Raw genomic sequence first — 27475 nt, 5'->3', positions numbered from 1 at the left:
CCACAAAACTATAAATGCTTTTTCATTATTGTAGTAACTGAGAACACGTTTACTATGTAACACTCAGAAAAACAGAGGCGCTATTAAAAATCAACTGACTCATGGAATGAAAAAACACACAATTCAGACATTATCATTCTGAATTGGTTTATCTAAGGCCCACACACACACGCACGCATGCACACACTTAATTCTAACCCTAAAACCAAGCCTTAAGCCTCAAACAGCCCATAAAGTGATGATCAGCCAAAAAGATACAGGCTGTATGGTCCTACAAAGATTTATTGTACATACATACAATAAAGCAAACAAACACGGAAACAAACACAAAGTCAAACAAACTCACGGTTGTGTGTTCCAGCGCACACACGCACAACTACAACGACGGAATTATGCAACGGATTAGTGGCCCAGTGAACTACACAAGGCCCCAGCCAGAGGTCAGAGGTCACAGTCAGTAAATCAGGCGGCTCAGACAGGCAGACAGAGGTCAGGACAAAACACTGACTACCTAATCCAAACTACTGCTGCGGCATTAAAACTCACACACACCCCCGCTGCCACATGTGGTCGTTTATAACATGTTTAACAAAACTAGTCAAGCTGCATTTATCAATATTTCCACAATGGGTCGAAGAAGATGTGAAACATAAACCACGTTACTCTATATACATTACTCTGTAGTTGGTGGAGACCAAAAACAGAGAGATAAGATGAATGAAATGACGTAGGGCTGCTTTCATTTGACAGTAGATTTGAAATATATTAAGATTGCGAGTTTATGCAAACCTCTGAGACCGCTGACATGTTTCTATAGTATGTATTAAACAGGCTATATTCTTACTATATTCTTAAGATTATCTCTGGGGGGGTGGGGGGAGCAGATTACTGAATGTCTTGACCAGTTGAACATTCTTCACCCTCCTACACACTGCCTGAATGCACTGGTTTTTACAGTCTTGACCCATGACAGTAAAGAGGGGTCAACAGAAGTTAATATTTAAAATGTAAAACCCTGTGAAATGAGGTGAAAGACATTACACTTTGCCTCTTTGTGTATTTTCCCCTCAAAGGTTAGGCCCAGGAGGTAACACACCACCTTCATCAGAAGCTTCACCTTGTTTTTTTACTAAAGAACAGAAACAGAACCTTCCGTGTCTGTTTGGGGCGCATTGTAATTTGGCAGCTGCGTGTTTGAGTCACAGTCTTGTTTGGAGAAGAAGAAAAACAAGAGTGAGCAGCGGCCGTCTGAAGTCTGTGCATGTTCCTGATAATAGCTTTTCTTTATCTGATATTCTTTTACGGTTATTCGGCTGTTTCAAACACACTGAGTTTCAGGATCCTTCATATAGGTTTATTGGGGAAATATCTTGTGATATCACATGAGGCTGATGTGATAAATGCAAATGTTAGAAAACATCTCCGGGGGGAAACAGCACTCCCAGATACGTGCTGGCCCAAGAGTCATTATCACATCAAGGCTTTTAACTGTAAAGATAATTTACAAATTCGTGGTTTTATAAAATCATGGTGTAATGTTTATTCATTAGTACAAAGATGGGCATGTAGCGTCTTACAGCTTTCTAAAGGCTGATGATATCTTGTGCAGATATTGAATTCTCTTTTTCCCAACCCAGTGTTTCACCAAAACCTTTGACTACTAAAGGCAAACACTTAAGGCTGAGTTACAACTAGGTCAAATAATATGACAGAAGGTTTATAGCTGTTCCAGAAGGTTGCAATCCATAGGGGGAATGAAAATCCTCCTGTCATAGAGAAGCAGGAGATGTAGTAAAATGCAAATTGCCTATAGTGCACGTTCAGGCTTCACCAATCCAGTCTGACTATCAGGATGTGAGGAGACGTTGCTGTCCGATAAACCTCCGCAGGCATTTTGTTTGAAGGATGCTGAGGCCACAGCTGACTCCAACCAAACCTGATGCACCGGATGGTTTCTTACACAGAACCATCTGGGGAGGATTTGCTGGAGAAAGGCCGGCGCTTTTTAAAAACCTAGTCGACAGGTGATTGGATGAATCATCCGTCTATCACCATTACCGAAGCCATTGACATTTACGTTCACACATGCACCTCCTCCGGACAAATTACGGAGGAGGAGCAGAGTCCAGTGCATGTCTGAAAGCAGCTTAAGAAACTGATAAACACACTCCCTTTCAACCCATCTTTGATTAGGTAGGTTCAGAGCAGCTGCCACGACTTCAGGTGAACATGGTTTAAAAAAAAAATGTTTGCCTTGTATTTGACCGGAGATATCGAAGAGACAGAGAAAACCGCACAGATTCTTCACCATGCTCAAGGTCCAACTGATATCTAATCTTGACTGAGAGCAATATTCAACCAAGACATGTGGAAAACTGACAGAAAATCCCAGTAAAACCATCACTATATATGAACGGATGGATGTAGATGTGTCAGACAGTCAAAACTCACTGGAAACTGCTTGCGCTTTCTTCCCGGCTTGCCACTCTTACACGGGGCACTGCTGTGAGCAGACTTCTCCTCCGGCTTCAGGTCCATGTCCAGGATCGTGCTCTCCCCCTGTGAACAGAAAGAACACACCATGATTTGGACACAGTATCCTCCACATATTTTATTCATGGGGATGTCAAGTTTGCTCCTAAGGCCTGGACGTCTGTGCACATTGTGTACATTCACCTCGGTCAAAGACCCAGCAGAAGGGATTTCCAGACCCGCAGGACGCACACAAAACTGCACCTCGGTAAAACACTTGAACATTTGGGGGGAGTGCAGCGGGTCCTTGAGGGGGTTTGGTTGAGTGGACAATGGAACAGATAGAAACTGAATGACACGTCCCTTTGAACTCGGCTGAAGTGGAAGCTCCGTGGACACAGCGCTGACCTTCCTCAGACAATCCCTCTCTTGACACGGCTACAAAGACGTCGGCCGGCCCCCGCCTTCCCTTGCTGCAATTTCTTTTTGATTAATAAAACCGTCTCCCCCCCCGCGAACAAAGCCCCACGTCCGCCGCCACCAAGCACCCCTGGGGTTGATGAGAGAAGAGATGATTCCTAATGTAGATGCTTTGTGTGTCAATATTGACTGAATAGGACCACCAGCACCAAGTCTGAATGCAAATAAGTCTGCAAGGCCATTCCTGACAGCTGCGTGGGACGGGGGGGCCTGGAGGATGAGGTCCTTATTAAATTCCTCCAGTAGTGAATGCAAGATTCCATCAATAATAAATTTGGATATTTTCAACGATGATAGAAGACTGGACATATTTCATTACTTTGTCGTTGTACATGGATTTAAATTGAACGTGGGAGTTACAGAAGAAAAGTGGAGGAGAAATTGAAATTGGCTGTATGAATGTGACCTCCCGCCAAATATGAGCTGGGATTAACTCCAGCCCACCCCAGGGATAAGCATTACAGATAATAATAATTATTATTATTATTTTTATTATATAATTCACTTAACCAGGAATAAGTGAAGCACCTTTAATGACTGCAATAAGAAGCAAACACATGTCCAGTTACATCATCTTTCTGCCTAGGGTGTTAGGTGTAAGAGCTCTTGACATGATTAAAGAATGATGGTGCTATGCAGGCTATGGAGCGATGAGTGGTGTCTTTCAGATGTGCACATACACACATGTGTCTCTTTACGTATACTAGTCCAATGCCCCTTTCTCTTTCTGCAAAACTGTAAAAGTGACTTGGAGTAACTGAAGGAAGAAAATAGAGGCTGAAGGACGCAGTCTGCAGAACCCTGAACTCTGGATGCTGTGAAGGAAACTGGTTGCATCCTCTCATCTACCTGGAATCTGTGAAGAATCTGCGTGGATTCAATAATCCTGCAGAAGATCTTTTGTTTTAAAGCTGCTCACGTCTCCGCTCCTTCGTTCCAATGACAATCACAAAACCTTACAATGTGCACTTTAAGGTCTTGTCCAGCACATATTAGATTTGGGCCGTTTGGCAAACTCCATCCGCAGATGAAGGTCATGAGTCGTAAACAAAAGCTCCAGAGCAGCTACTGAATGGGGTTTGTGGTGAGAACATTTTCTGAGCTGCTGTTTTCAAAATTAAGCGTAAACTCTGAGCCTAATCTGTCTGTTGATGAAGATCAGAGCTGTGTGGTGAGGATCACATTATGGTTTTGGTTAAATATCCTCAAATATTGACCGGCTGGAGTAACGCATCACTGATATCAAAATGTGTGATGATATATTGTGAGATTAGCCCCTGTGGACCGGTTTAAATACCCCTGCCGTCATTTGGAGATAACAATGGTAACCACGACTAAAATGTTTGCAGTGGAAATAGGGTTCGGGTCACAAATGAATGTGTAACACCAACCAAACATTTACTAAATCTCATCAACGTCTTATCTTTCTGTCTCTATGTTGTCAAGTGTTCAGTTAAACCCAGAAAAAACAAAAAAAAACCTCCAGGCCTTGGAGGACGATCAGATTCCAAAAGACAGTGGTTAAATATTGTAAAAAGGTGGAAGATGACAACAAACACAGGCGTGGGTTTGAAAGGTCAGGCCATGTTACACCCTGAGAGTGTTAGCTCCTCAAATGGAATAAATCCATCAACCATTAGTGTCCCTGGGTGACAAACTGATTTGCATAAGGAGATGGATTTGATCGGAGTAAGGAATCATGTGATTAATGAGGTTATAACTGACTTGAAAAATGGCATGAAAACCGAATATTATTAACTCTCTGTATAAAAGGTTTGCTCAAGACCCTTTACAGGCTCTTTCAAAAATAGATGCTTTTTGAGAGAGAATGTGTTTTTCAGACACGCTGCCGGGTTCCGCTGTTAGTGAATAGAGAGTCTGGTGCTCTGGTTTTTTTTCATTACGATTTGCATAGATAATAGCACGTTTTTGAGTGCCGCCTGGTGTGCAGCCTCATTTGGGGGGAACCACTTATACAGATGACACAATTCAGCGGTGCCTGGCTATATGTGCGGGAGTAGCCTCGCCAACTCCTCTCAGCCTGAAAGCATGGACGCACTGAATGAAATTAGCACGCCATTTTCCCACACAGCTTCCCCCTGTAAAAAAAAAAAAGAGAGAAAAAGCCTGATATATGATTTGTTGTAGCCCGGGGTGAACCCTTCTACACTGTCACTATCTCTGCACTATTACCGTCTGCCTAGCTGGTTATTGAAGGCGATGTCTGTTGCCAGGCAACAAGACTAAGGGCAGTACTGGGTAATGGGAACATGGAGGAGGAGGACAGCGCCCCCCCCCCCCCTCCCCAGTAGAGCCATTCCAGCTCCAGTTCAACCTACACCAGCCAACGCCCACGTCACCAACCACCATTACACCAGCAAACTGTCACATAATCCAGCCTCGCGGAGCAGCAGCGTGCTCGTGATGCTGCAGCCGCACATGGTCTGTTACAATGAGCTTGTCTGCATCATGGAGGGTGACACGGCAATCCCCTGGGACTCGGATTCCTACGTGAGAATCAGAGCACCAATGTCAATCAATGCACCTAAGTCTATCCCAGTAAATCTTTGGATTAGAGGGATCAATAAGGCTTTAGCTTGACTGACTGATTAACTCCATTCATGAAATTGGGGAAGATTTTAAATGGCTTTGACTTTAAATATCTGCACAAACCATGTTCCTCTTATTTAAGCCTCTATCCAGGTATTATACTATAAAAATTTGAAAAAAGGAACCTCATGCACACGTATCTCCACGCACACTTTCATACAGATTCTCTTTAGAGATATTTCTGTAAAAATTCTAAAAGGTCCATTACACTGCAGTGAAGTTGAAAGAGCTCAGGAGTGAATAATCAGCAGTGACAGGCAAGTCAAATCCATATAATCAAGAGCTCATTCAAAACACATAACATGACTGAATGAATACATCTGAGAAACCCCCGACTCGTCCACCAAAGACGTCTTTAACACGTGAACTCCAAAGGGTGTCTGGACATTTTAGTCTCTCTGGAGTTTGGAGATTCTCTGCTCAGATGTGTTCAACCTTCAGGTGAGGGGTGGCGCAGCGTGCAGTGGCGGGACGTGACCTATAAATTCCACCATGGAGATCACATGTTCAGAACATCAACACTGGCACCCACCCTAATAACTAAAAAAATTATATGTGTGTGACACTGTTTTTTCATTCTGATATATGTGTCATCTTGTAGTAGCTCAGGGGTGAATCCTCCCCTGGGCTCATTCGGACATTACCCAGAGGTTTTACCAGGGGGCTGGCAGGAGAAACTCCAGCGAATGTCCGCGACCTCTCACTGGGACATTTGCATTCTCACATGAAGCCCCGCCGGAGAATGTCAGAAGATTATCCAGAGCTTGGTGCATGTCTGAAAGCAGCTTTACATACAAATTTAAAGAGGATCCTAACAAAACTCCTCCAGTGACATTCCTGAGGCGAACCTCTACATTTCACGCATGTAACTTACCATTCTGCTTCCAGGTGAATCGGTGAAGTCTGAGCCTTTGAATGCAGCGGCTGTGGCGTTGGTGACAGTGTTGGACGGCATCACTGAGAGTCTTATGGGCTTATGGTAGATAGTAGATGATGATGATGATGGTTGTGGTGGGGGACTAGGTGGGGTGTGGATGAGGAGATGAAAAGAAAACTCAAAAGGAAGAAAAATAAAGCAAACGAGCGATGATCCCTCTTCTCTCTCCGCTCTCCTGGAGGATGAGAAAGAACAGAAGCAATCAGCAGTTGCATTACACTTTAGTTCTGCAAAGTGCTTGTTGTCGTGTGTATTTCCTTTAAATCAGTGCAGTTGATTCTTATTTCCAGTCACTACGAGGCACTTTCAGAGCCCCAGCTATCCCTTTGTGAGTGCACATCATATAGGAAGCTCACACGCTGTTATATACAGGGAGATACCGTATGGCTTCTCTCGCCTATAGGGCCTAGACCACTTTTTTTACTCCATATGGAAGCATGCGTGTGCAGTGTGCTACCTCCAAGTGCTGCTAGTGTGCGCACAAGAGCTTGAATGGTCCTGAAGATTAAACTGGGGATGATCCCGATTCCGGAAAAATGATTAATATTTAATTGCAGTGTTGAAGTTACTCCAGGCGCGCACGCTGGCAATGTTGCACTCGTGGAAATGTGCGTAAAAGCCAAAGCGTAGCCCTATTCACATACAGGAGGTTTCCTAGAGAGGGTTACGCACACGCAAAGACAGATGACATGTATTTATCATGAGGCTCTAATTGGCTGCAGGAATGGAACCTCGCTCCAGTGAGATGATGGTAACTGCGGGGGGAACAGCCAGGACGCGTAATCTTGAGGAATAGTCATTTATTATAGGGCCAGACAGGATTTTAAAGTCACCGCATCTCCGTGAACACATCCCCACAATCACGTTACATGCATTTTTAATTCAATGCTGTTGAAATGGCAAAGTTTCCGGACAAGTCTGCAACACGACCCCGGGGGGATTGTGGCTCTTTTTCAACAGGCCACGGCCACTGAAGGATCGATCCCCGTTCATTTTTTTTCGAACAAGGCCGGTGTCTGTAGGAGCCGCGATGCCGGTTCCGTGGCAGCGAAATCGGTCAAGCTCAAGTGCGCATCGCGATGTCCCAATCGGCACATCTGCACAAACACAAACCCCCCGTTTCGCAAATCGCTATTTCCCCCGTTTCCATCGAGCGCCTTCCGCTCTCGGTGCTTTCACGTTTTTTTTTTTTTTGGTCACCCTTCCTGCTCGGTTACCGGATACGCGGATGTCAGCGCGTGGATCGCTCGTGTGTTTCGTTACCCGGTTCCTCGCGAGTCCCAGGCCTGACCCTTTTTGTCTCGCTTGCTCCCGGAGCCTCCTTCCTCTTCTCTCCCAGTCCTCCACCTCCCGGCCCGGACCTCTCCTCCAGATGCGCCGCCGCTCTCACTGCAGGGGCCTGCAGGCGCTGTCCGCCGGCCGCCACCGGGTCCTAGAGCCGGCCGGTTTCCGCACGCATCACTTCGTGCAGAGGGGCGGGGGAGAAAGGGGGGTTGGAGGTGATTTTATATAAATCCTGCCCCCCACCAAAAAACTAACAAAATACACTCACATCTTGATATGATTTCATCCCAGCCATGTAATGGCAATAGCAAAACACCCCCTTTCAAAACCTCTGTTCATTTGTTACCTCGTCCATGGAGGTCACGTTTTAACCTGTGGCTGTTGATTGGCTGGTTTGCTGGCTGATTGGATGAGTGGCGTGTTGGTTGGTTAGAGGGTTAGTTGGTTAGTTGATTTGCTGGTTGGTTGATTGGCTGATTGGTTGGTTAGTTCGTTAGTTGGTTGGTTGATTGGTTGGTTAGTTGGATGGCTTGGATCTTGATTATAAAAATGTAGTTACATTTAGGTGACTACCATCTATGAGTTTGTGCAATTTGGTGCAGCTTGATAACATTTTAAGAATTAAATACGTTTTACAGTGGTCTGCTCTCTACTGAATGCATTCTAGTTTGTTTGTTGGTTTGATTTTGTTCATTTGTTTGTGGGCTTTATTTAGCAAAAAACACTGAATAGCTTTTCATAACCACTTGGCTGGAGGATGGGACATGCAACAAGAAATAATCCACTCAATTTTGGCACAGAAATGGACATAAGGAATATTTTATTCTCTTTCTCTAACATTGAAAGTAGTAACAGCCTTTGCAGAGATATGCACCCTCCTGAACTTTCCAGTTCGTACCTGGGTTGTTTTTTGACAGCATTGACAGATGACGGTTGAGATGCAGACAGGAAACATGTGGAGAATGCAAGCTAGCAGACATGTTGAACACAGGTTCAAAGGGCAACGCCACCAGTCCGCTGAGATGCCAAATATCAGCACCCAGTTTTAACACTCATTTCTGTACAGAACATCGACATCCTGTCATTTCTGTAATGGACAATTTAATGGCCCAAATGTCCCCTAATGACTGCTCTGCTGGGCCTAAGTGCACCTCTGTGAAAAAGGGGTGGTGACCTTTTCTAATTTACACTGGCTCCTTGGAGTCTGTGTACAGCAGCGACCTTCATACAATTAGTTTGTTTATGTTGATTTAATAGCTCCGGTGGTAAAGGCCGAGCAGGGAGAGCTCTTCACGGTTTTGGACCTTTTGAGGGAAATTGCTTTGACCCCATTGTCGACCTCCGTCATGTGCACATGGGCCGTCGCACAGTCACTTTGTGAAAGGAGTGTTTTTGAATATTGCTTTGTGGTACTGGAAGAAAAACCTGGCTTCATTAGAGGCGTGGTAACACAATAAACCAGGACACTAGAGTTTTTATGTTGATTTTCTGTCAAATAATCTCATCTTAAGCGCATAAAAGAAAACTGAAAAACAGAAAGTATATCTATATTCTTTGAAAAGGCTATAAAAACACCACAAACAATTACACAAAAAACAGACACACATCCTTTAGATGGTGACAAAATGAACACAGGAACACGCGGCGACTTCCCATTTTTAATATGCCTCATTTATGGGCCCCCTGGTGGTTGTGGGGCCCCAAGCAGCCGTGCGACTCATTGAAGCCTCAAGCAAGTTATGCAGGCTACTGAAGTGAAACATGTGCCCTCTATAGTGATCATTCAGATCAGTCTACATACAGTGACTCATTTGATGTATTTTTTGTGTAGGTGTAGATAAACGAGTACAAACAGTGTGGTAATGTGGTGGCTGCTGACATTTGCTCACTAAGCACATTCTGTTTTACAAACCTCCTCCACTGTATCACACAGGCATTTTGTAAAAAGCAAAACAACATATTGAATCTTTAAGTGCAAAAGAAATGGTGACGCTCATCAAGCAAAAATATCCAACATGCAGCTTTCCGTGTGTAAAAACCTCCGGAAGTTTCCTCCAGATTTATCTTGCACAACTGAAACTAATAAGAAACACGCACCAGAAGAAACCTGCAGTTTATGTTCTTGAGAAAATTACCTCATCCGAGGTCAACTTGGCTTCCTCTGTTACTGTAGTTCCCAATTTTTTTTTTTTAATAATCTAAAACTTCTTGAACCTGAGAACCGATAAACTGTTCTTTCCTGCACGCGAGTTGTAGCTGCTCTCACAAATTACAACAGACATGTAGGCGGCTGTTCCAAAACCATATGAAAGTGATGAACACAAACAGCCTATGTGGTGTCTTCTGCGTATAGACTGATACCGCGATGAAATGTGAAAAACCTGTTTGAAGTATGTGCACACATGAAATCCTTTTACACGTTTCTTATTGTCAAGTGTCTCCAAAAAAGCAGCAGTAGAGTCAAAGTCCTAGGATGCCCATATACGTATTTGACCTTCAATCTACACGTATATCAGATAGGATGTGGGAACATGTAGCACTGTTCCCTGTACAGCCTCATAGATTCTATCCTCTGGGCAGAGTGCCTCATCTGGCTTCACATCTTCATTTCATTTCCTGGAGTGCAGCTAGAAACAGATATCAAATGTCATATCACTTTCATTCCACGAACCCTGCAGCAGCATCTATCCCGTGCACGGCCACTAGACGGAGATACAGCGAGGTAAACGTTAAAAGGGCTCAAGGAACAACTCCCTGTGGGGGTAGGTTGAGGAGGTTTAGGGGCAGAGAGGAAATGTGTGTGAGCAGCAGGCGTGTGTGGTTCACGGGCCTGGAAGCAGAAGCGTCTCCTCTTTCTCACAGAGTCAGGTGCAGCGAGAAGTTCATCTGAGGACAAGCAGGTTAAAGACGAGGCCTTGTGACCTCCGGACAGAGTGATACCTCCTGTCTCTGCACACAACCACGGAGCAGGAGGCTGACGGGTCAACATGTCTTCAAGTTTTTATCAACAGGGGAAAATAAATGTATTTGTTTTTGGTTGAATCAAGAGAAACAGCTTTATTTAACCATTTAAAACCCTCAATCATGAAGGTGAACACACTTTATTAAAGGGTTTTTTTTTATCCTGAGTCACACAAGGACACTGAGGACAGTATAGGACAAAGAGCTGTGAGGGAAACATTGTAATTGTGTTCAGATATTTATATTGATACAAGGTCGACAGATAAACACACAAAACCTCAGTGTAAACGTATATTCAATCAAAATAATGTAACTCAACTTAAGTTAAAATGTCACTACTGAAGTAAAAATAGAGCCATGTATTTGTATATCAAACATATCAAATACTCAAAACAATAATGTTAAGAGGAATTCAATTTCCTACTGAAATGTGGTCAAGAAGTCAAGAAATTAATAAAATCCAAAACCAAAATAATTACCCCCAATACCTCTAATACCCTCAATACCTAAATACGACAATAACTGAATACAATCCCTATTGAATACAATTGACTGTGGGGGAAGAAGTAGATTCAAACCTTTAACTTGAGTAAAAGGATTCTATATAAGATTCCATTAAAAGTGAAAATAGTACAACTTAACTTGAGTAAAAGCATATTTGTATTTAAACTCACTATACTGAATGGTCAAAATGATATTAGTGTATCCTTACCAATCCATTTATATGTTTACAGCATTTCATATTACATAAAACATAAAATCGTATTAGATTTTAAATATTTGACACAATTATGCTGCTATTAATATGCAATAATTGCTGAGTCAGTAATAAGTTTGTAGTCCCCCTATGAAACCACCAGTAAATCCATAAGTTCTGGATTTTTATTTCTGATCTGCTCCAAATGGCACAGACTCATAAATATCAGTCCTGCATAACTTCTTCATTAACTTCTATAAATTATTATCTGGGAAATAAACAAATATGTAGAAAAAAGGCCTCTCTCACAATGTTACCAAAAAAAACATTCTTGGACCTGCCTCCGGATCCTGGTCTGCAATAAAATTTGATTTATAAGTAGACACTTTCCCCTTTGACATATCGTGAGTGGAGGTTAAGTGGCAGATAAGTAAGTAGGTCCAAGTTCATTCATGAGGATAAACTCCCTGGGATTAACTATCTCTTTTTCGAAGGCATCCTAAAACAGCTTAGTTCACTTAAATAGTAAAATAAAGTTTCTCTCAATTCTACACAAAAAATCATGACACGACTCGTCCGAGACATATTTTAAATCCTTTTATTATATCTCACATTTGATTTATTTACAAAAAAAAAACTGTGGCTTTGTGACATAAAACGATGTTTCGTAAACTGAACATGAGAAACAAAGAAGTACCGGAAGCGTAAACTTACAGATCACATACATAGATAAATAACATCAGGGGAGCGCTGTGGCCGAGGTGGACCTCTCTGCACATCGTCTCTCTGCAAACAATAAAAGGCTCACAATGTATGGACCTCTGTATGACCGGCTGTGTTTTAGGTCTATTACCTCGAGTTTGGTCTGACAGGGTTTGACAGTATTGCCTCTGCGTTGGTTCGAATGACATGAGTCTATCGGTAGACCTGGAATGTGTTTCCTATCAGTGTTGACTATTGAATGTGAGTTTCTCCAGCGGGTTCCAGCAGTGGGAAACCTTGGATGTGAACGTCTTCAGGCATTCAGTGAATAAACTATGAGCAACAACAACGTACTAATGCAGCCATACTCGGATATATACCTGACACACAATGTCCGCAAACAGTTTGGCACAAATGTAAAGGCTGAGCATTTAACTTCCCCCGCAGAACACAATAAAGAAATGAATAAAAGCTCCAGTCACAGACTAAAAACGCCGACATGAAGTCTGAGATATCGTCTTATTTGCTGAATGGTTTCTTTTTTTCTTTACAGCACTTTACAGGACAGCTACAGGCACAAACCGAAAGAAACCAAAGAAAGCGGAGTTTTGCACTTAAATGTGTGGCCATGAAGGAGGGGGAAGACAGGGACTCCTTCAACTTTAATCTGTGCATTTGAATTATTTTTCTGGACCTTTTTCACCAGAATGAAATAAAGTGTTTGACAGCAGAGTCTGTGGTGTTTCAGCTTTCCCCATTATTCATCACCGGGCGACTATGCAAGTGTGAGTGTGCGCGTGCATCTGCGTTAAGTCAAACTCATTACAATGACTATACTCCACTAATACTGCAAAACCAGAATAAGAGCAGTGATGGCAACACAGAGAAGAACGGAGAGAAGTGAATGGAAAATATCACATTTAGAACGACGACAACAGGGGAGCCTCTTTTTGTTCTTTTTACTTGACACAGTGTAACAGGCTGGTGAAACCTTACACGTCGCTTAAAGAGCAGGCGTGTACTGTACAGATCCCAAGACAAAAAGAAATGATACTTCTCGATACTCGTTTTTTAAGTAGGAGATGAACGGCTACATTGAAAGACGGAAGACATTGAACCAGAAGCCAAAAACAAAAGACCTGACTCAGAAGAATCCTCCCCTCTGTGAGAGCCAGCTTCGCTTTGCTTCTCAGTGACAGACAACAAATTCACACACGGACAAATTATACCCGACAGCATGCTTCATCAAATAGCACTTCAGAAAAGCTTCCCCCCCCCCTTCTCATGATCCACTTTCTTTACCCACCGAACGCTTGAGGAGTTTCATTCCAAAACGAGACAAATCGACTGGTGAAATGAAAGTAAAAGTGTCAAAACAAGACATTTTAGAATGAAACCTTTCCTTTCTTAATCATTATCTGCCTTTAACTTCTCATCCTTAAGGGACGTCACCGACACGCGTCACCCGGAGGAGCCCTGTGGTCCCTGAGCACCGACCGCCATTGCACATGATCATTTTCAATATTCCTTTATTAACTAAATAAAGCTATCAAAGCATTTCCTACTCGCTCACGACTACCTCGCACACCGTGTTCAGTGTTTATCTCGAAACTCACAACTAAAAAACGTGACGCCTAACTTATGACACATTAAACATCCTGAGGCGCTTCCCTACACTTGCAACAATAAATACTGAGGCCACCAGCTATAGTCAGAGTGCGTTTGAGAGGAGGCACCGGGCTGCGTCGAGCGTTAACAATGCCCTTCAGGTGATTCGGTTAAGTTTTCATGAGGAGGAAACATGAGTGCGGCCCCCTCGGTTTTCTCTTGACCCCACAGCCCTCTTATTTGCAAAGGTGGCTCGCTGAGAGCCCAGTAGCAGCAGTAGTACAGTGTGTGATTCAGTGAGTGTGTTCCCCGTGCACGTTCGCAGGATTCTGGAGACAGGCTCCTACTGTGTTTGCTGCAGCACCTCTACAAACCAAACAATACCGTCAGTGTCCTTGATCGTTCTGCTGACGGCTGCAAATACCAGTTATTATTATTATTATCTCCTATCTGCTTAAATCATTCTCTGAACGATTGAAGGAGTGGTTCAACGTTTGGGGAAATGTTTGCAGGTCGATGGGACTCTCACGTCTGTATAAGGTCAATGTGAGACGACTGCGTCCTGGCACCAGCTGAACAGACAGGCAGGAGCTTCCCCAACCCCCCCGAAACGTTGAACTGTTCCTTTGAGTGAGACTCGACAGCACCACACCTCAGCTCCAGAACGACTGGGGGTGCAGTGAAACACACTCAACATGAACTCTGAGGCAGGACACGTCTGACACTGTCATCACAAACCCACGAAGAGCTGGCATAGCACGGTGCAGTACCGCAATCCCGACATGAGTGCAACTTCATGCAAAAAGAATAAATTAAAGACAAAAGAAATAAATAAAGAGCTACTTGCACTATTCGTACAAAAGCAATGAGGGGGGAACATGTCGTGAAAAGAGGGTCACCTAGCTCCATGCCGTGGGGGGGGCATTCCCCCAGGTCATGTGATTTACAGTATTTTTTTATTTTTTTTTACACAGAGTGACCTGCTGCAGTGGAACAGCGGGGGGTGGGGGTGGTGGAGAAATCACAGCAAGCCATTCCTTGTAGCAGTCATGAGGGAGATCGTTGGGTAATTACAGCAGTTTCTTTGTTTACAGGACGACACACACACACACTCGCTAATTAGACACATCTTGCTCCCAGCAAGGAGTGAAGAGACAATTCGTTTTTTTTTCTGTTCACATAGTGAAATCCTGTTAGATTACAGCATGCATTACTCTACGTGCTACTGCCAGGGTTTGTTGGTGTTGTTGTTGTTGATGTTGATACCAATTCTTCAAACTTGATGACTCTTATGTCCTCACAGGATGGGATGGCGCTCACTTTCCCCTCAGTGCCTCTGTAATCTCACTGTGCCTGGACACACACAGAAACACACAAAAACACACACATAAGCAAATTTAGTATTGCTGCAGACTGCACAGCCGGGATAAATGAGTAAGAAATATGTTTATACGACTCTGTGGCAATGTGGCTTATCTCTTTACACTTTCTCTGCTTTTGGATTGAGGGGTTGCAGCAGCAGCCCCGATTATAAATACTAAAGTACTAAACAGGTATATTATTGTCTGATAAGGTGCCCCCGCAAATATTTAACTCTACGGACCCGATAACAAAAACAAACTTGCAGTAAATATAAATTGCGGCAACTGTTCCTCTTGTTATGGAGAATTCATATGCTTCAGGCAGCTTGTTTCTAGGCCACGTTTGCCATAACTTTTTTTTTTCACATTCTCACAAGGTCGTGAGTTAATTATCCTGTTATCTTGTAAAATCCGAATTTTTTTGTGAGAATCCTCAATTATCTCGTTATCTTGAGTCAATAAAGCTGCAGTAGGTTAAATTTGCTGAACATCTTAATTAATTCCTACTTTTCACTCGTCACTCTGCTTCAGCTGGAGAAAAGAGAGGAAATGTATTGTGTTTGTGTTTTGTTCCATCTAAATGGTCGACAAATATTTCTCTGCTCCGTTTTTTTGTGGTTTACGGTTTTTAGTTAACATGCAAAACTGGCTTTGACAGGTTCAATTATGAAACGCCTGTATTCACATGTAGCTGGACTCACCTCTGTCCCCACCGTTCCTCATGTTGGCGTCCTCTTCCTCCGCCACGTCGTCAACTTTAAAAAACAAAACCCAGTTCAGTGACAACGTTTTTCTTTGCTTTGTTAAAAACTCAAAAATATAGAGGGAGACGTATCAGACGCAGGTGTGAGAATGACAACAATTTCAGGGAAGGATACATTCTTCAATAAAGACTCAAACCCCAGGAAACAAAGGAGGATAGAATCCAGATGGTAAAACAGGCTTTTGTCCTAAAACTTGTGCTGTGGACTGACCTGAGTGCAGCTCTTTCACCAGAGATGACATGGTGTTTGTGATTGAATCAGCAGCCACTAGTAAATCATTCCGAAGGTTTCTAGGTACACCTGGGGAACAGACACATGTCAGAACCAGAGTAGAAACACATGCGGTCTCTAGTTGTGCAGTGAAACCCTGTGAAAGTGTAGGAAGAGGAAAGGCCGGCAAACAGGGAGAGGCAGCTGAAGTGCATACTGTACACTTGTGTTCACTGAGCACTATTCCAAAAGTGCTACTAAGGTCTTCTTCCCACACTGACATTAATTACTCAGGACGTTCTACATTTTGCCTGAGTTTGCAATGAATGCTTTGTTGCAGGTGTTGGTTTCCACTCACCCTGAGCGAAGGCCTCGAGCACGTCCCCCCCCACCCCTGCCAGGCAGTCCTGGGGTGTGTGGGTTGGGGTGGACCCAGCCGAGGTGGAGCGTATGGGCATGGGCATGGAGCAGCCGGCGCCGTGACTGGGGGAAGAGTGAGGAGAGCTTCCGGACTGGGACTGCAGGATGAGATGAGAAGAAGAAAAACACGCCGATGAAAGTTTCAGCCTCATCAGCAAAGAGCACAGCGTCCACAGTGCAGCATTCAAATAGATTTGAAGAAAGAACTGCTGCACATTTTGTAAACACACCTCCGGAATGTGTACAAAATGTATCTTAGTTTATCATCAAATGAATAAATCAACTCAAAATACAGGTTTGCAGGACAGAGTATTAAAGGGGGAAAATATCTTGAGATTTCAGGAAATAAAGTCGTTATTTGATGAGAAAAAGGTTGTACATGTACGGGAATACAAGTCATAATAAGGCTATGTTTCATTTTGGAGGTGGGAGGTCAGAAGATCAGCCTGTCGTCTGCATTGAGATGAGGAACATAGAGCATGTTGTTGAGTGACTTAAGCTTCACAAATAATGAAATACTTCAAATTTTCGGTCAATCAGCACCAGGAAATTATCAAGTATCATGACTTTTGAGCAGGAAACTGTGTATTCTGAGAAAATAACCACACAAGAATTGTTTTGTAGTGGTCGACTGCAAGGCTGTTGTTGTTTACACCTGATATCCCATGAGGTTTCATAGTGTCCAAGAAAACGGTGAGACTGGTTCAGGGTTTTGGATCCAGAAGGATTTTTTTTTTGTTCTTGTAGCATTATGATTTATTCTTATGACATTACAAAGTTCTTCTTATAATTAATGACATTAATCTAAAAATCTAATTTTCATTCTTTAGTATGACCCTAATACTGCATTGTAGGTCTGACCCACCTCGAAGAATTTTGAATGTGTGTTTCTCAGCTAATCCGTGGGAAAGTGGTTTTATTTATTTTCGGACCTGCTGAATTTGGGAAACAAAACTTCTATTATCTAATTAATGTGTTGGACGAGAGACAAAACCAGTTCTGGACCAGCTGCGGCCCAATGAAGGACGCCGTGGTGCAGTCACAGATTTCAGCTTTAGGAAGCGCTGACATCTTTATTTTTAAAGGTGACTTTAAACAAACAAACACAGACACAGATGTGACCGAAAGATTTGAATCCTTCCGGGGCCGAACAAAAACGAAAACCACGGTATGAAGGCAAGAACATCTTCAGCTAATCCTTCACTGGCTGGCTGCACTCTGAGTCTCTGTGGTGCACCTTTGGTGCACCGGGGGGGTAATGAGAAGCATGTGTGGGCGGGCGGCTGGGGCCTGTGCTGAGCTGGGAGCTATATCTCATGGAGAAACGATGACTGTGTGTCTCTGGGACTAGTGCAGGCCCAGGTCTATGGCTCGGAGCCAGGCAGCAGATGGCCGGCCAGACTGCAGTCACATTAGAAGGGAGGTTGTTGGTGCCGATGAAAGGAACAGGTCTCTGACATTGGGGCTAAAGGAAAACACGGTTCTCTCAAACTTGTTCGGACGACGGACGTGAGGAACGCGTTTTGAAAGATTGAGTCTCCGTCTGGGTAAGAGGACTAGATCAGTGCAGCCCGGTTAGAGAGTGGGATCCTATCATCTTCTCAAACTTCCTTTAACCACATCTGTGTGAAGGGAGGCGTACAGAGGCGTTAAACTAAATGCTGTTACTCCAGCCAGGTATTGAGCCTGTCAGACTGAATTAAGGGCAACTTACTGCCTGCTTCTGCTCCTCATCCTATCAGCCAGCAAAGGTAAGCAGAGAGAGAGAGGGAGAGGGAGAGAGCAAGAAGAGTGAGAGCAACAGAATTAACGCAGTGAAAGGAAAGGATTTCGTGGATCATTTAAAGCGTCAGCATCTAATTTCATTAGACATAGCAGCAAGGCTTTTAGGATAGAACATGTTATCAATGACAGAACCTGTAAAATGCCAAAGAGTAACAGCGGGTCTACATCTTATCTCTACTGGTTCTGGGGCCTTTTTGTCCCACTTGAGTGCAGCACCCCTGCACACAGGCCATGGTCTCACCTTGAGCAGCCTCATGAGCCCCTCCAGCTGCACCATCAGCTCCCGTCTGCTCTCCTGCAGCGCCGACATGCGCCTCTCCAGCTCGTCCTTCCTGTGTCTGCAACAGGAGGACAGGCGTTAGAAAGAATACAGGAGGAAGTTCTGCCTGTTATGACACTGATGAAGCATAAAGCAGACAGGCAGGCTGTTGCAAAAGGAATTGTGCCTCGAATGATTATGTCTATTATATTACGCACATATAATTATAATAAATTCCCATGCACCAGTTTTAGTAAATATCTATAGACAAGAGGCTTATATCTTTACCTTTTTTTAAACCTGCAGCAATGACATATCCACAAGTTTTTATTCTTTCGGCATTTTATTTTGTAGTAACCACTTGTTATTTTACTTTTTTTGGCTACCACATTTGAGCGTAAAGACCGAACCAAGTCCAGTTGACCTGTGTTTAGCACTTTATACCATGACCTTGATGACTGAGGATCTCCACAGACATTTGAGCATGAACCTGGGATTTATCATCTACATCTAACATCCAGGAAGCAGCTAAACAACAACCTCACTGGTCAACAGAAATGCTTCCGTTCTGTGACGCACGCGGCTTCAAAACATCATTTAATCAACTTGAATTTGACAAGATGGACGAGGACAGTAGGGAAGGAGATCTACAGTTGATAATGTTTCCCTCTTGTGCATAATCAGAGCTGGTAGAAGGTAGAGGAGAGAGATTGACTAGTTCCTGAGTTTGAAATTATATTAAATTCTAATAAATTTTAATTGAATTGAGGAGAGAATAACCTGCCCACAGGTCATCTGAGATTAAGACTCTTGATGTGTACGTCTCTTTTTAGAGAAGACTCCAGCCTGTTATCGCCCTCTGGTGTTCAAAGTGTCTCTGTAGCAACCATTTGTCACATGTTTTACTTAAAACTGGGGGAAGTAATAATTGGGGTGTAAACAAGTTGGTTAGATTTAATTATTTTGTTTTCGCAGAAGTATATGGAACTGTTTCCCTACAACAATCATTCAGCATGCAAATAAGTCAGAATGTGAGGAAGTTGGAAAAATAAAGATTAAAATGCATCAAGCTAAATTAAGTGTTGTAGGGCGATTATTATAAATATTCATTATTCATTATTTAGGGCAGACCAGACAAATAAGAAGTCGTTCAAGGCAACAACCGCTGTAACATGTCCTCACAGGACGACTCTCATCCAAGAACTAAACCCAGGGGTCTCGTTGTCCTGCCAGCGTGATAAATGCCAACGCTGCAAATTAAAAAAAAAAAAAACTCCTGAATTAGAGGAGACATTATTTCTACTTGAAGAATGAGCTCAGCCCATAAAAACAGCCCTGCAGTGGTTTTACTATTTCATTTTCGTAATATACATCCTCGCTCTTTCTTCCCTTTCTTTCATTGGGAGGAAGATGCTGTCGCAGCTGGGACGCTACCTGAGGAGCCGCAGTTCAGTCAGAAGCGTGGGGTTCTGCTGGGCTTTCTCCGGGGTCGGCTGAGAGGCCTGTTCATGCTCCAGACGCAGCCTCTGGATCTCCTGCAGGATCTCCCTGAATAAGTCAGACGAGATAATACAAAGTTATTCCTTTATTAGTCCCGCAGCGTGGAAGCTGTTCAGCAGCAGTGGAGAAGAGTTTCTTTGAAAGTACTGATGCATTATTGAAAAAGCCGGTCAAGTCAAAATTCAAATTGTAACAGTATTATGAGCAAAACATACTTTTTAAGTACTTTTTTTTTAGTAAAGTAAACATCTCATGCAGAATAACTGCTTCAAGATTGTTCTATTTATTACCATTATATATATAATATACATTTTTTTTAAAGTAATAAACAATTGAATAATTATTCAAATACGTTTCTGTTTTAATTATAAAGTTCAGAGGTAGTGGTAGGAGGATTTTTGTGAAAGTCAGGCTAGCTGTTTCCACCTGTGTCCACTCTTTATGCTAAGCTAACTGCACCGCTCGTTATATTGTTTTTTCCAGACAGATTCTAATGTGCTATGAGTGTCTTAATCTCATTCTAGGAAAAACTTGTATTTCACAAAATGTAAAAGCGTACATTTTACTATATTGTGCTTATTTGTACCTCCAGCAAAGAAGTTACGTTTTCACCCCGTCCGTTTTTTTTAAAGGAAGATAACGCACAAATTATTGGAAGGATTTCCATGAAATCCCATTAAATTTTGTTTTGGATCCACAAATCTTTGATCACTTTCTTTAAAATTGCAAGACAGGGCTATTTTCCCCCCAAAGAATGAGTCATGGATCTTGGGAAAAAATAAAATCAAGCGTATTTAGGAGAATGATACTAATGAGTGTGTGCAACTAAGTGCAGCTTCATTGAATTTAAGAGGACCGCTAGTCCTTGGTGGAGGTATGCACTCGACTAAGTGCCATTCCAGTTTATGTTTAATGTGCAAAATGCAAAGTAACAAGTAACTACAGCTATCGGATAAATGTAGTGGAGTAACAGGTACAATACATCCCTGTGACATGCAGTAGAAGTATTCAGTAGCTACAGTAGTAGTAGTAGTAACTATAGTTTGGTACTTAAATAAATCTGCTTAGTTATACCACTGCAAATGAATCAATAGTAAGTGATTGATTCCCACTGAATAAAAGACGTTTAGGTGAATCGTACCTGTTTTTGTTCTCCAGCTCTGCGATCAGCTGTCTCTGCTGCTTGTTGGCATCGAAGTTGAAACTCAGATCTGTTGGAGGACACTGTTGCTGAAATAAAAAAAAAAGATCATAGAAAGAAATTGATTATCTGCTGGAGACTGATTGTGCTTCTCCATGCAAGATTGAGCCAATTTAGGTCACTTCAGATTTTCTTTATCCTTCCACATAATGCAAATAAGAAATCCAATAACACCCTTAACCCACAGCAACCCCACATCAACACTTTCTGACTTCTGACGGAATTTTTTGTCAATCCAAAATAATATATAAAGAATTATTGCAAGCCAAGTTAAGTCCTAATCCTTGAGATTTTTGTGAAACCAAACCACATGTTTTAATTTACTAATGAGGAAGCCACAGGAAATAAAGTCATGTGCAGACTAATTTCATCTTGTGAATATCAGCCCGTTCATTCTCAATGCATTGGATCTGTTTCCCTTCAGTGCTAATGCTAACCCAGCATATCCTTGTGCAACTGCTTCACATGAAAAGAATGCAATGTATTGTGTGTGTCACTGTGTTTAGATCCGACTGTGATCAGTTATTAATAATATGTCTCAAAAACCAGTCAAAATTTATTTCTTACATTTTAAATTATCCAGGAAATGTTGGCTTTATTTTTGTGTAACGGGACGGAACTGGAGACGTGTCCCCTTTTTTATTTATAATCAGTTGTCCAGCTACTCGTGCCTTGGGCAGCATGAAATCCGATTACAGTTGCGGTTAGTTATTTATCAAATCAATGTGATTTATTTTTGTTGTTTGGGTGCCTTTTCTGCTGAATCTCTGATGAAGCAGCTGCTCAAGAAGAATTTGTTGTTTTATAAACTTTGGTACATGTACAGTGTAGATGTCGCCAAATCAACTCTGGACATGTGTTTCCTAATTCATCATGTTTAAGGATATATAGGGGGGGGGGGGGGGGGGCAGCGGGACACTCACCGTGGAGTTGCCCGCCTCGGCTGCCAGGCGGGCAGCGTAGCGAGCGATGAGGCGGTGCTCTTCATCTAGCCGGCTGGGACTCTCCAAGACACTGTCCAGAGTCAGAGATGGAGAGATACATCACGCACACACAAACACACACACACATACACACACTGAATCCAATGTCAAAAGCTGTTATGTAAGTAGAAGGAAAAGTTTGAGCAGTCAAAGTGATCATGGAAGAGAATTTGCATGAAAAAGGAAACTTTGTGATTAAGGTGACCTTAATTTATGACACTTGGCTTTGACTCCAGTGATGACAGACAGTCGGAGTTAATTGGTCGTAACAATGAACGGAGATGGATGGGACAGAATGCAGCATGCCAAATGCATCTGCGACCGTGCCAAGGCCCATGCTGGCCATTTCATCACCGACTGGAAATGTCAAATACGGCATGAGACTTTAAATGATCACGGGCGTGGCATGTGGCGTGGACAAATGACCGAGCATATGCTGTCCTTTCTCGGCAGCCGGCCTGAAATGAGGAGTGAAGGGGAGCTGAAATGGTGCCGGGCGCCGTCTAACTGCGACTGGTGAGCGAGCGATGATTAAGATCATTAAACACAATCTGGCTTCGAGTGCGCTGCATCAACAACCGCAGCCCCCGGCACGGTTCACTACCCCGGCTCTGAAAAACACCAGCAAACCGGCTTTTCAAATCAACACTGTGTTCAAATCTTATCTTTCTCAAAGCAAGATAAAAAAATTACAAAAATAAAAGCTGCTGTGATGTGATGAGATAATTTTAGCAAATCCCGGCTCCTACCTCGCTTGTTTAAAGAGTTTTTTTTTGTTTCATTGAAGTTATCTAAAAATACTCTGCAGATCATTCGACTCGTCTCAAGATAACGTCCACTGACTCGAGAGAACTCTGCAAAAAGGAAGAGAGTGAAATCGCTCCTCAAACTGTAAATGCACTTCCCTTTTACATCCTTTCTTAGGGAGGATGTCAAAAAATGTCCTTTTAAATGGAACACTTCCTAAATAATATATCAGGCTCGTCCTCGGGCGAGAGCATCGACACAGCCTGAGGGTTCCTGCAGGATTAAAGAAACACAGGAACAAGCATCAAGGAGCTGCTCGGGGTCGGATCGGGAGAAGCTGTGACCCTACACAGACTACATGTCGGGGTCTGCAGGCGATCGGTCTCCATGCTGCCTCTGGCGTAGCTTCTTCAGGGAGTTTCCCAGCGATGCCAGAGGATCTGTGCCATGTTTTGGACCAAGATGCACAAACTGCCTGGAAGCCCTCCTGAGCTGGCATCGTTCCCAGGGAGTTTTATTTTAGTCACACATTCTGTCTTTTCCTGTTTTTTTGTCACTCAAACACGATACCTCTCGATACTGATACACAACGGATTCTTTCGACACTTAAACATATGAAGGTCAAAACTCTGAGAGGAAATCTGAACGTCACAATGAAGAGGTGAAATCTCTCCCTTCTAACTGCATCTTTCATTATTATAGATACATAAGTGTATGGGTGGGAGGCGGGGGAACAGCCTGGACAGGTTGCAGGCATATTGCAGGATATAGACAAAGCCATCTGACATTCTCGATTTAGAAATTTCCAGTCAAACTAATCCACAATCTGCATGTCTTTGGACAGTGGGAGGAAGCCAGAGTAACCGGAGAAAACCCACACAGACACAGGAGGAACCCGCATACAGGCCAAACCAGGATTCGAACTGGGTCTGTCCTGCTTTGCCACCGTGCCGCCCTTCAGCAAATATATTCTCGGTTATCTAATTCTATGGTTCAGGTCCCGGTTGTGGTGGGCTGCTGACTCAGTTCATGTCACCTCCCCTCTATCTCTCCAAGCTTGAGACAGCATTTTCTTTAGTTATTAAAATGTTATCTCCCGCTGCCGTGGCTCTGCATGACTAACAGGTAATAAATACAGCAGCGGTGGCGGCGGTGGTTCACCCTTGGAGGACCAGCGCTATAGTGAGCGATTGTCTTCAAGAGAGAGAGAGAGCGAGAGAGAGCGAGGGAACAGATGCAATGTCAGCAGAGCAGACAGTATCAGAGAGCAGACTGTGATACAGGCTGTAACGCTCACTTTCACCTCAACCTTTCTCCTCCGACTCGGCACTGACACGCTATCATGAATCGCCTGTTTGTAAACCCTGTCTTTCGTGAAAAGTGGAATTTGAGAGGGTCAACGCACACAGGCGGCTCCGGTGCTGCTCTTCAGATCGGGGCTCCTGAGCTGAGGCAGAGCCACGAGGAGCTTTTTGCATTATTCAGAGGTGACATCTTTGGCTCAAAGCGCAGGGTAATTCTAACACTGGATTAATATTTACAAACCAAATGTGACACACAGACAGCCGGGTAGCGACCGGCCCTCTGTTGTCTGCAAACCGAACCCTCAGTGAAACCTGCTCCTTCCCTCCTCATTCAACACCTTATCTGCCGCTCTCCAACACCAGGTCTCAAAACAACCTATTTTGGAGGCGTCACACCGGCTTAATGCGCAATTCCTGCCCCAAATATAGCAGCTTTGGAGTTGTTATGCCCGCCCGAGGCAAACAGCATCCTCGGTTGCATGACATCTTCCCAAAGCAGCTCTGACTCACAGAGCAAAATGTCAAGACAAAGGTTATTGGGCTTCTTCATTACTGCCACGGCGAGACGAACCTCAAGAGAGAAGCGTCGCCTTCCACTTTCATACGTGTTGCAACACGTGACGTCTCCCACTGACCTCCACAAGGTCTGGAAGCAAGGCATCGCTTTACCGCCTCCGGTGTCCCCATCTCCTCAGCTTCCCTCAGACCTGCTCTAATCTTGATGCTGTCAGCCCACAGAGACATGACTGCACTGCACAAAATGCTCCTCCGCAAGAACCTTAATCTAGTATTGATTGTTGGCATCTCATTTTTATACACGCAGAAAGGAAATCTTCCAGCAGGGTTAGATGATTCAATTGTCTTTAAAATGTAAGGGTATCTTTGATATATGTGATAGAATGATGCACTTTTTAAGGCTCACTCTCATATATTTTTCGCAGTGTCCGGGTGTAGTACTGATAACCCTGCCCAGAGGAGCACAAGAGTGTGGGGGGGGAAGCTGCCATTCAGTCTCTCTCTCTCTCAACAGTCTACAAATCCTTTGTCTGGGTTTCAAACCTGATCTTTAAAAAGGTGGACGGTCACACCTCTATTATTTCTGTACAGTGGACGGTGACGCCTCCTCCCTGCTAATGTGTTGTGGGACGTCCCGAGTCCCCGAGCGCTTCCATCTTGCAAACACAAAGTGCACACAAAAAAATTGTGATGGGAGAGACACCGATGCACAAAAGAGAAATTCACCCGGCGCGGACCTGCGGGACAGTGAGTGAGGATGCTTTGCAGCTCCCCTCTGCATGCCCTCCATTATCCAATTCAAAATCACGACGGTTCATTACCACACTCTGAATAAACAGCAACCGAGGTGGCCTTCAACTGAGAGGGGCTCGAATGAGGAGGGCAATTACGCAGCGATCGCGGAGAGCGGGCACCGGCTATCTGCTTACATGGTGAAGGCTCCAATTCCATCATGATCTATTTGTCAAATCAGCCCTTTCAGCAGGAGCGCACACACCCCCTTCATGACAGCGGAACAAATCTCCCTCTAAAAATAAACACTCACAAGGGCAACGCTGCTCGGATGCAAAAAAAAAGACAAATGTGTGTCAAGTGTGAGAGTCAAGTCAAGTGTGGAGCAAATAACATCTGTCCTCCTCTCGTTCCCCCCCCCGAGGAGAGAGGATGTGTCACCTTTTCTGAAGACACAATGAGTGCCGTGTGATTAAACAGATTTATCTTGTAGGCGTTTGACTTAAACTGATGTGTTGTCGTTCTTAAGGATAACACTTAGGGGGGGGGGGGGGGGGTAATCCAGTAAACCCAGTTTCCGTGAAATAAACTGAAAACACATCCTTTAAAAAAAAGAAACATTGTGCCTGGGGGGGTGCTTACCTTTTGGTGGGAGTAGGTGCCCCAGAGGACATGAGAATTGTGTCGTTCATGTTGTTGGCCACTGGTTTCGGCTGACTAAAAAGACAAGATTAGAGGTCTTTAATGCTACCCTGCAGAGGCCCGTGGTGCTGGTCACCAGGGAATGGAGGAGAGGGCATTTGCATTGTATTAATATTCATAAGTCAGCACAAAAGAGGGCGAGAAGGGAGGCAGGTGGCGGCCATTGCAAACTCCTGATTGGTGGACGCCTGTTGTCCCCGTGCTAACTTTAGAACTGTCGTGAAATAATTGACTTTTACCGCAAACGGCAATCTAGACGTTTTTTTTTCCGGCTATTAGCTTAAACTTAATTAACACGAGCAAAAGCGACAACAGCCGACAAGAAATCAAATTAAAGGGGAAGCCTGTGAAAAACCAGGAGAGGTGACATTGTGGGAGGTAATTTGTGCGAGTAAACAAAGCAATGGGGTCCATCTGGCGGCGGGATCAGCAGCCCCCCCCCCCCCCGACGAGCTCGTCTCCGCCCCGGACCACGGAGTCTCATTAACGGATCAAAATATCTCTCCCCCGCATCTCAGGTGCTCTCGGCGTCACACTTCACCCGCCACAGAGAATAGCAGCCTCTCGCGGCGCCACTCCATCTCCATGTCTCTCTAGCTGCATCTCCTCAGTCTGCACGGATTTATCTCACCGCAATGGCTCTACTGTAACTGACTAGTCTATTTAAAGACCTCGTTAACACATAAAACGCAACGGCATTGTGTCCAGTAGAGCGTTTGTGTCCAATCAGCATTTTCCTTTTGCCAAATCAAACTATTATATATCCACATTGTGCAGGAGACAGTTATCAGCAAGAAGCATCCGAGAGCCCTTTTCCCCCTCCGGTGTCATAAAGTGCCTCAACAGTGCACATTTCTTTTTCTTTTCCAGTATTATTGTGCGACTACAAACAAAACTGTAATTGGAGCAAGGGAAAAAAATAATGATATTCAAATAATTTGCAGTGTTACTTGCTCACAAATGAAAGAACATATCCCCCCCCTGCATTAATGAGGATGCTCAAGGGGGCGAGTGTGTTCTTTTTAAAGACACGCCAGCGATTATTGGTTCATGCATTTCAATTTCCCTCAGGACAGTGGCTTCACAGATTCAAAAAAGAAAACCACAGATGCTCCTCAATGACAAGGTCAACAGGGCCACGTCTGAAGTTGTCCGAGGCAATTGACAAAAAAAACTGCCGCTACTCCAACCTGCACATGTTTCCCTGTGTCCTCCGTAAGAAGCAGAGAAACACTCCAAG

General features: G+C 43.7%; 2 protein-coding genes across 12 annotated transcripts in view; both read right to left on the bottom strand.

Annotated features, from left to right (window-relative positions):
- LOC133961856 (DNA (cytosine-5)-methyltransferase 3A-like) overlaps positions 1 to 7878 on the bottom strand; it is a 35981-nt gene extending 28103 nt beyond the window's left edge. For all 4 annotated transcript variants that reach the window (XM_062397217.1, XM_062397218.1, XM_062397219.1 and 1 more), the window contains exons 1-3: positions 7763 to 7878; positions 6437 to 6674; positions 2452 to 2559 (exon numbers count right to left, since the gene is read on the bottom strand). In XM_062397217.1, coding sequence (XP_062253201.1) covers positions 2452 to 2559; positions 6437 to 6517 — 189 coding nt within the window. In that variant the 5' untranslated portion in view covers positions 6518 to 6674; positions 7763 to 7878. The remainder of the gene's footprint in view (positions 1 to 2451; positions 2560 to 6436; positions 6675 to 7762) is intronic.
- A 4145-nt stretch (positions 7879 to 12023) lies between these two features.
- The window catches only part of dtnbb (dystrobrevin, beta b), a 31010-nt gene continuing 15558 nt past the window's right edge, over positions 12024 to 27475 (bottom strand). For 2 of the 8 annotated variants that reach the window (XM_062397954.1, XM_062397953.1), the window contains exons 11-20: positions 26176 to 26250; positions 22175 to 22265; positions 21192 to 21280; positions 19985 to 20098; positions 18533 to 18629; positions 18221 to 18241; positions 16445 to 16604; positions 16087 to 16176; positions 15814 to 15867; positions 12024 to 15104 (exon numbers count right to left, since the gene is read on the bottom strand). In XM_062397954.1, coding sequence (XP_062253938.1) covers positions 15079 to 15104; positions 15814 to 15867; positions 16087 to 16176; positions 16445 to 16604; positions 18221 to 18241; positions 18533 to 18629; positions 19985 to 20098; positions 21192 to 21280; positions 22175 to 22265; positions 26176 to 26250 — 817 coding nt within the window. In that variant the 3' untranslated portion in view covers positions 12024 to 15078. The remainder of the gene's footprint in view (positions 15105 to 15813; positions 15868 to 16086; positions 16177 to 16444; positions 16605 to 18220; positions 18242 to 18532; positions 18630 to 19984; positions 20099 to 21191; positions 21281 to 22174; positions 22266 to 26175; positions 26251 to 27475) is intronic. The other 6 variants (XM_062397955.1, XM_062397957.1, XM_062397956.1 and 3 more) reach the window with 6 other exon arrangements.

The sequence above is a fragment of the Platichthys flesus genome, chromosome 10 (genome assembly GCF_949316205.1).
Source record: "Platichthys flesus chromosome 10, fPlaFle2.1, whole genome shotgun sequence".
Taxonomy (NCBI): Eukaryota; Metazoa; Chordata; class Actinopteri; order Pleuronectiformes; family Pleuronectidae; genus Platichthys; species Platichthys flesus.
Note: the sequence above shows the minus strand (reverse complement) of the source record. Positions and strands in the feature narration are given on the sequence as shown.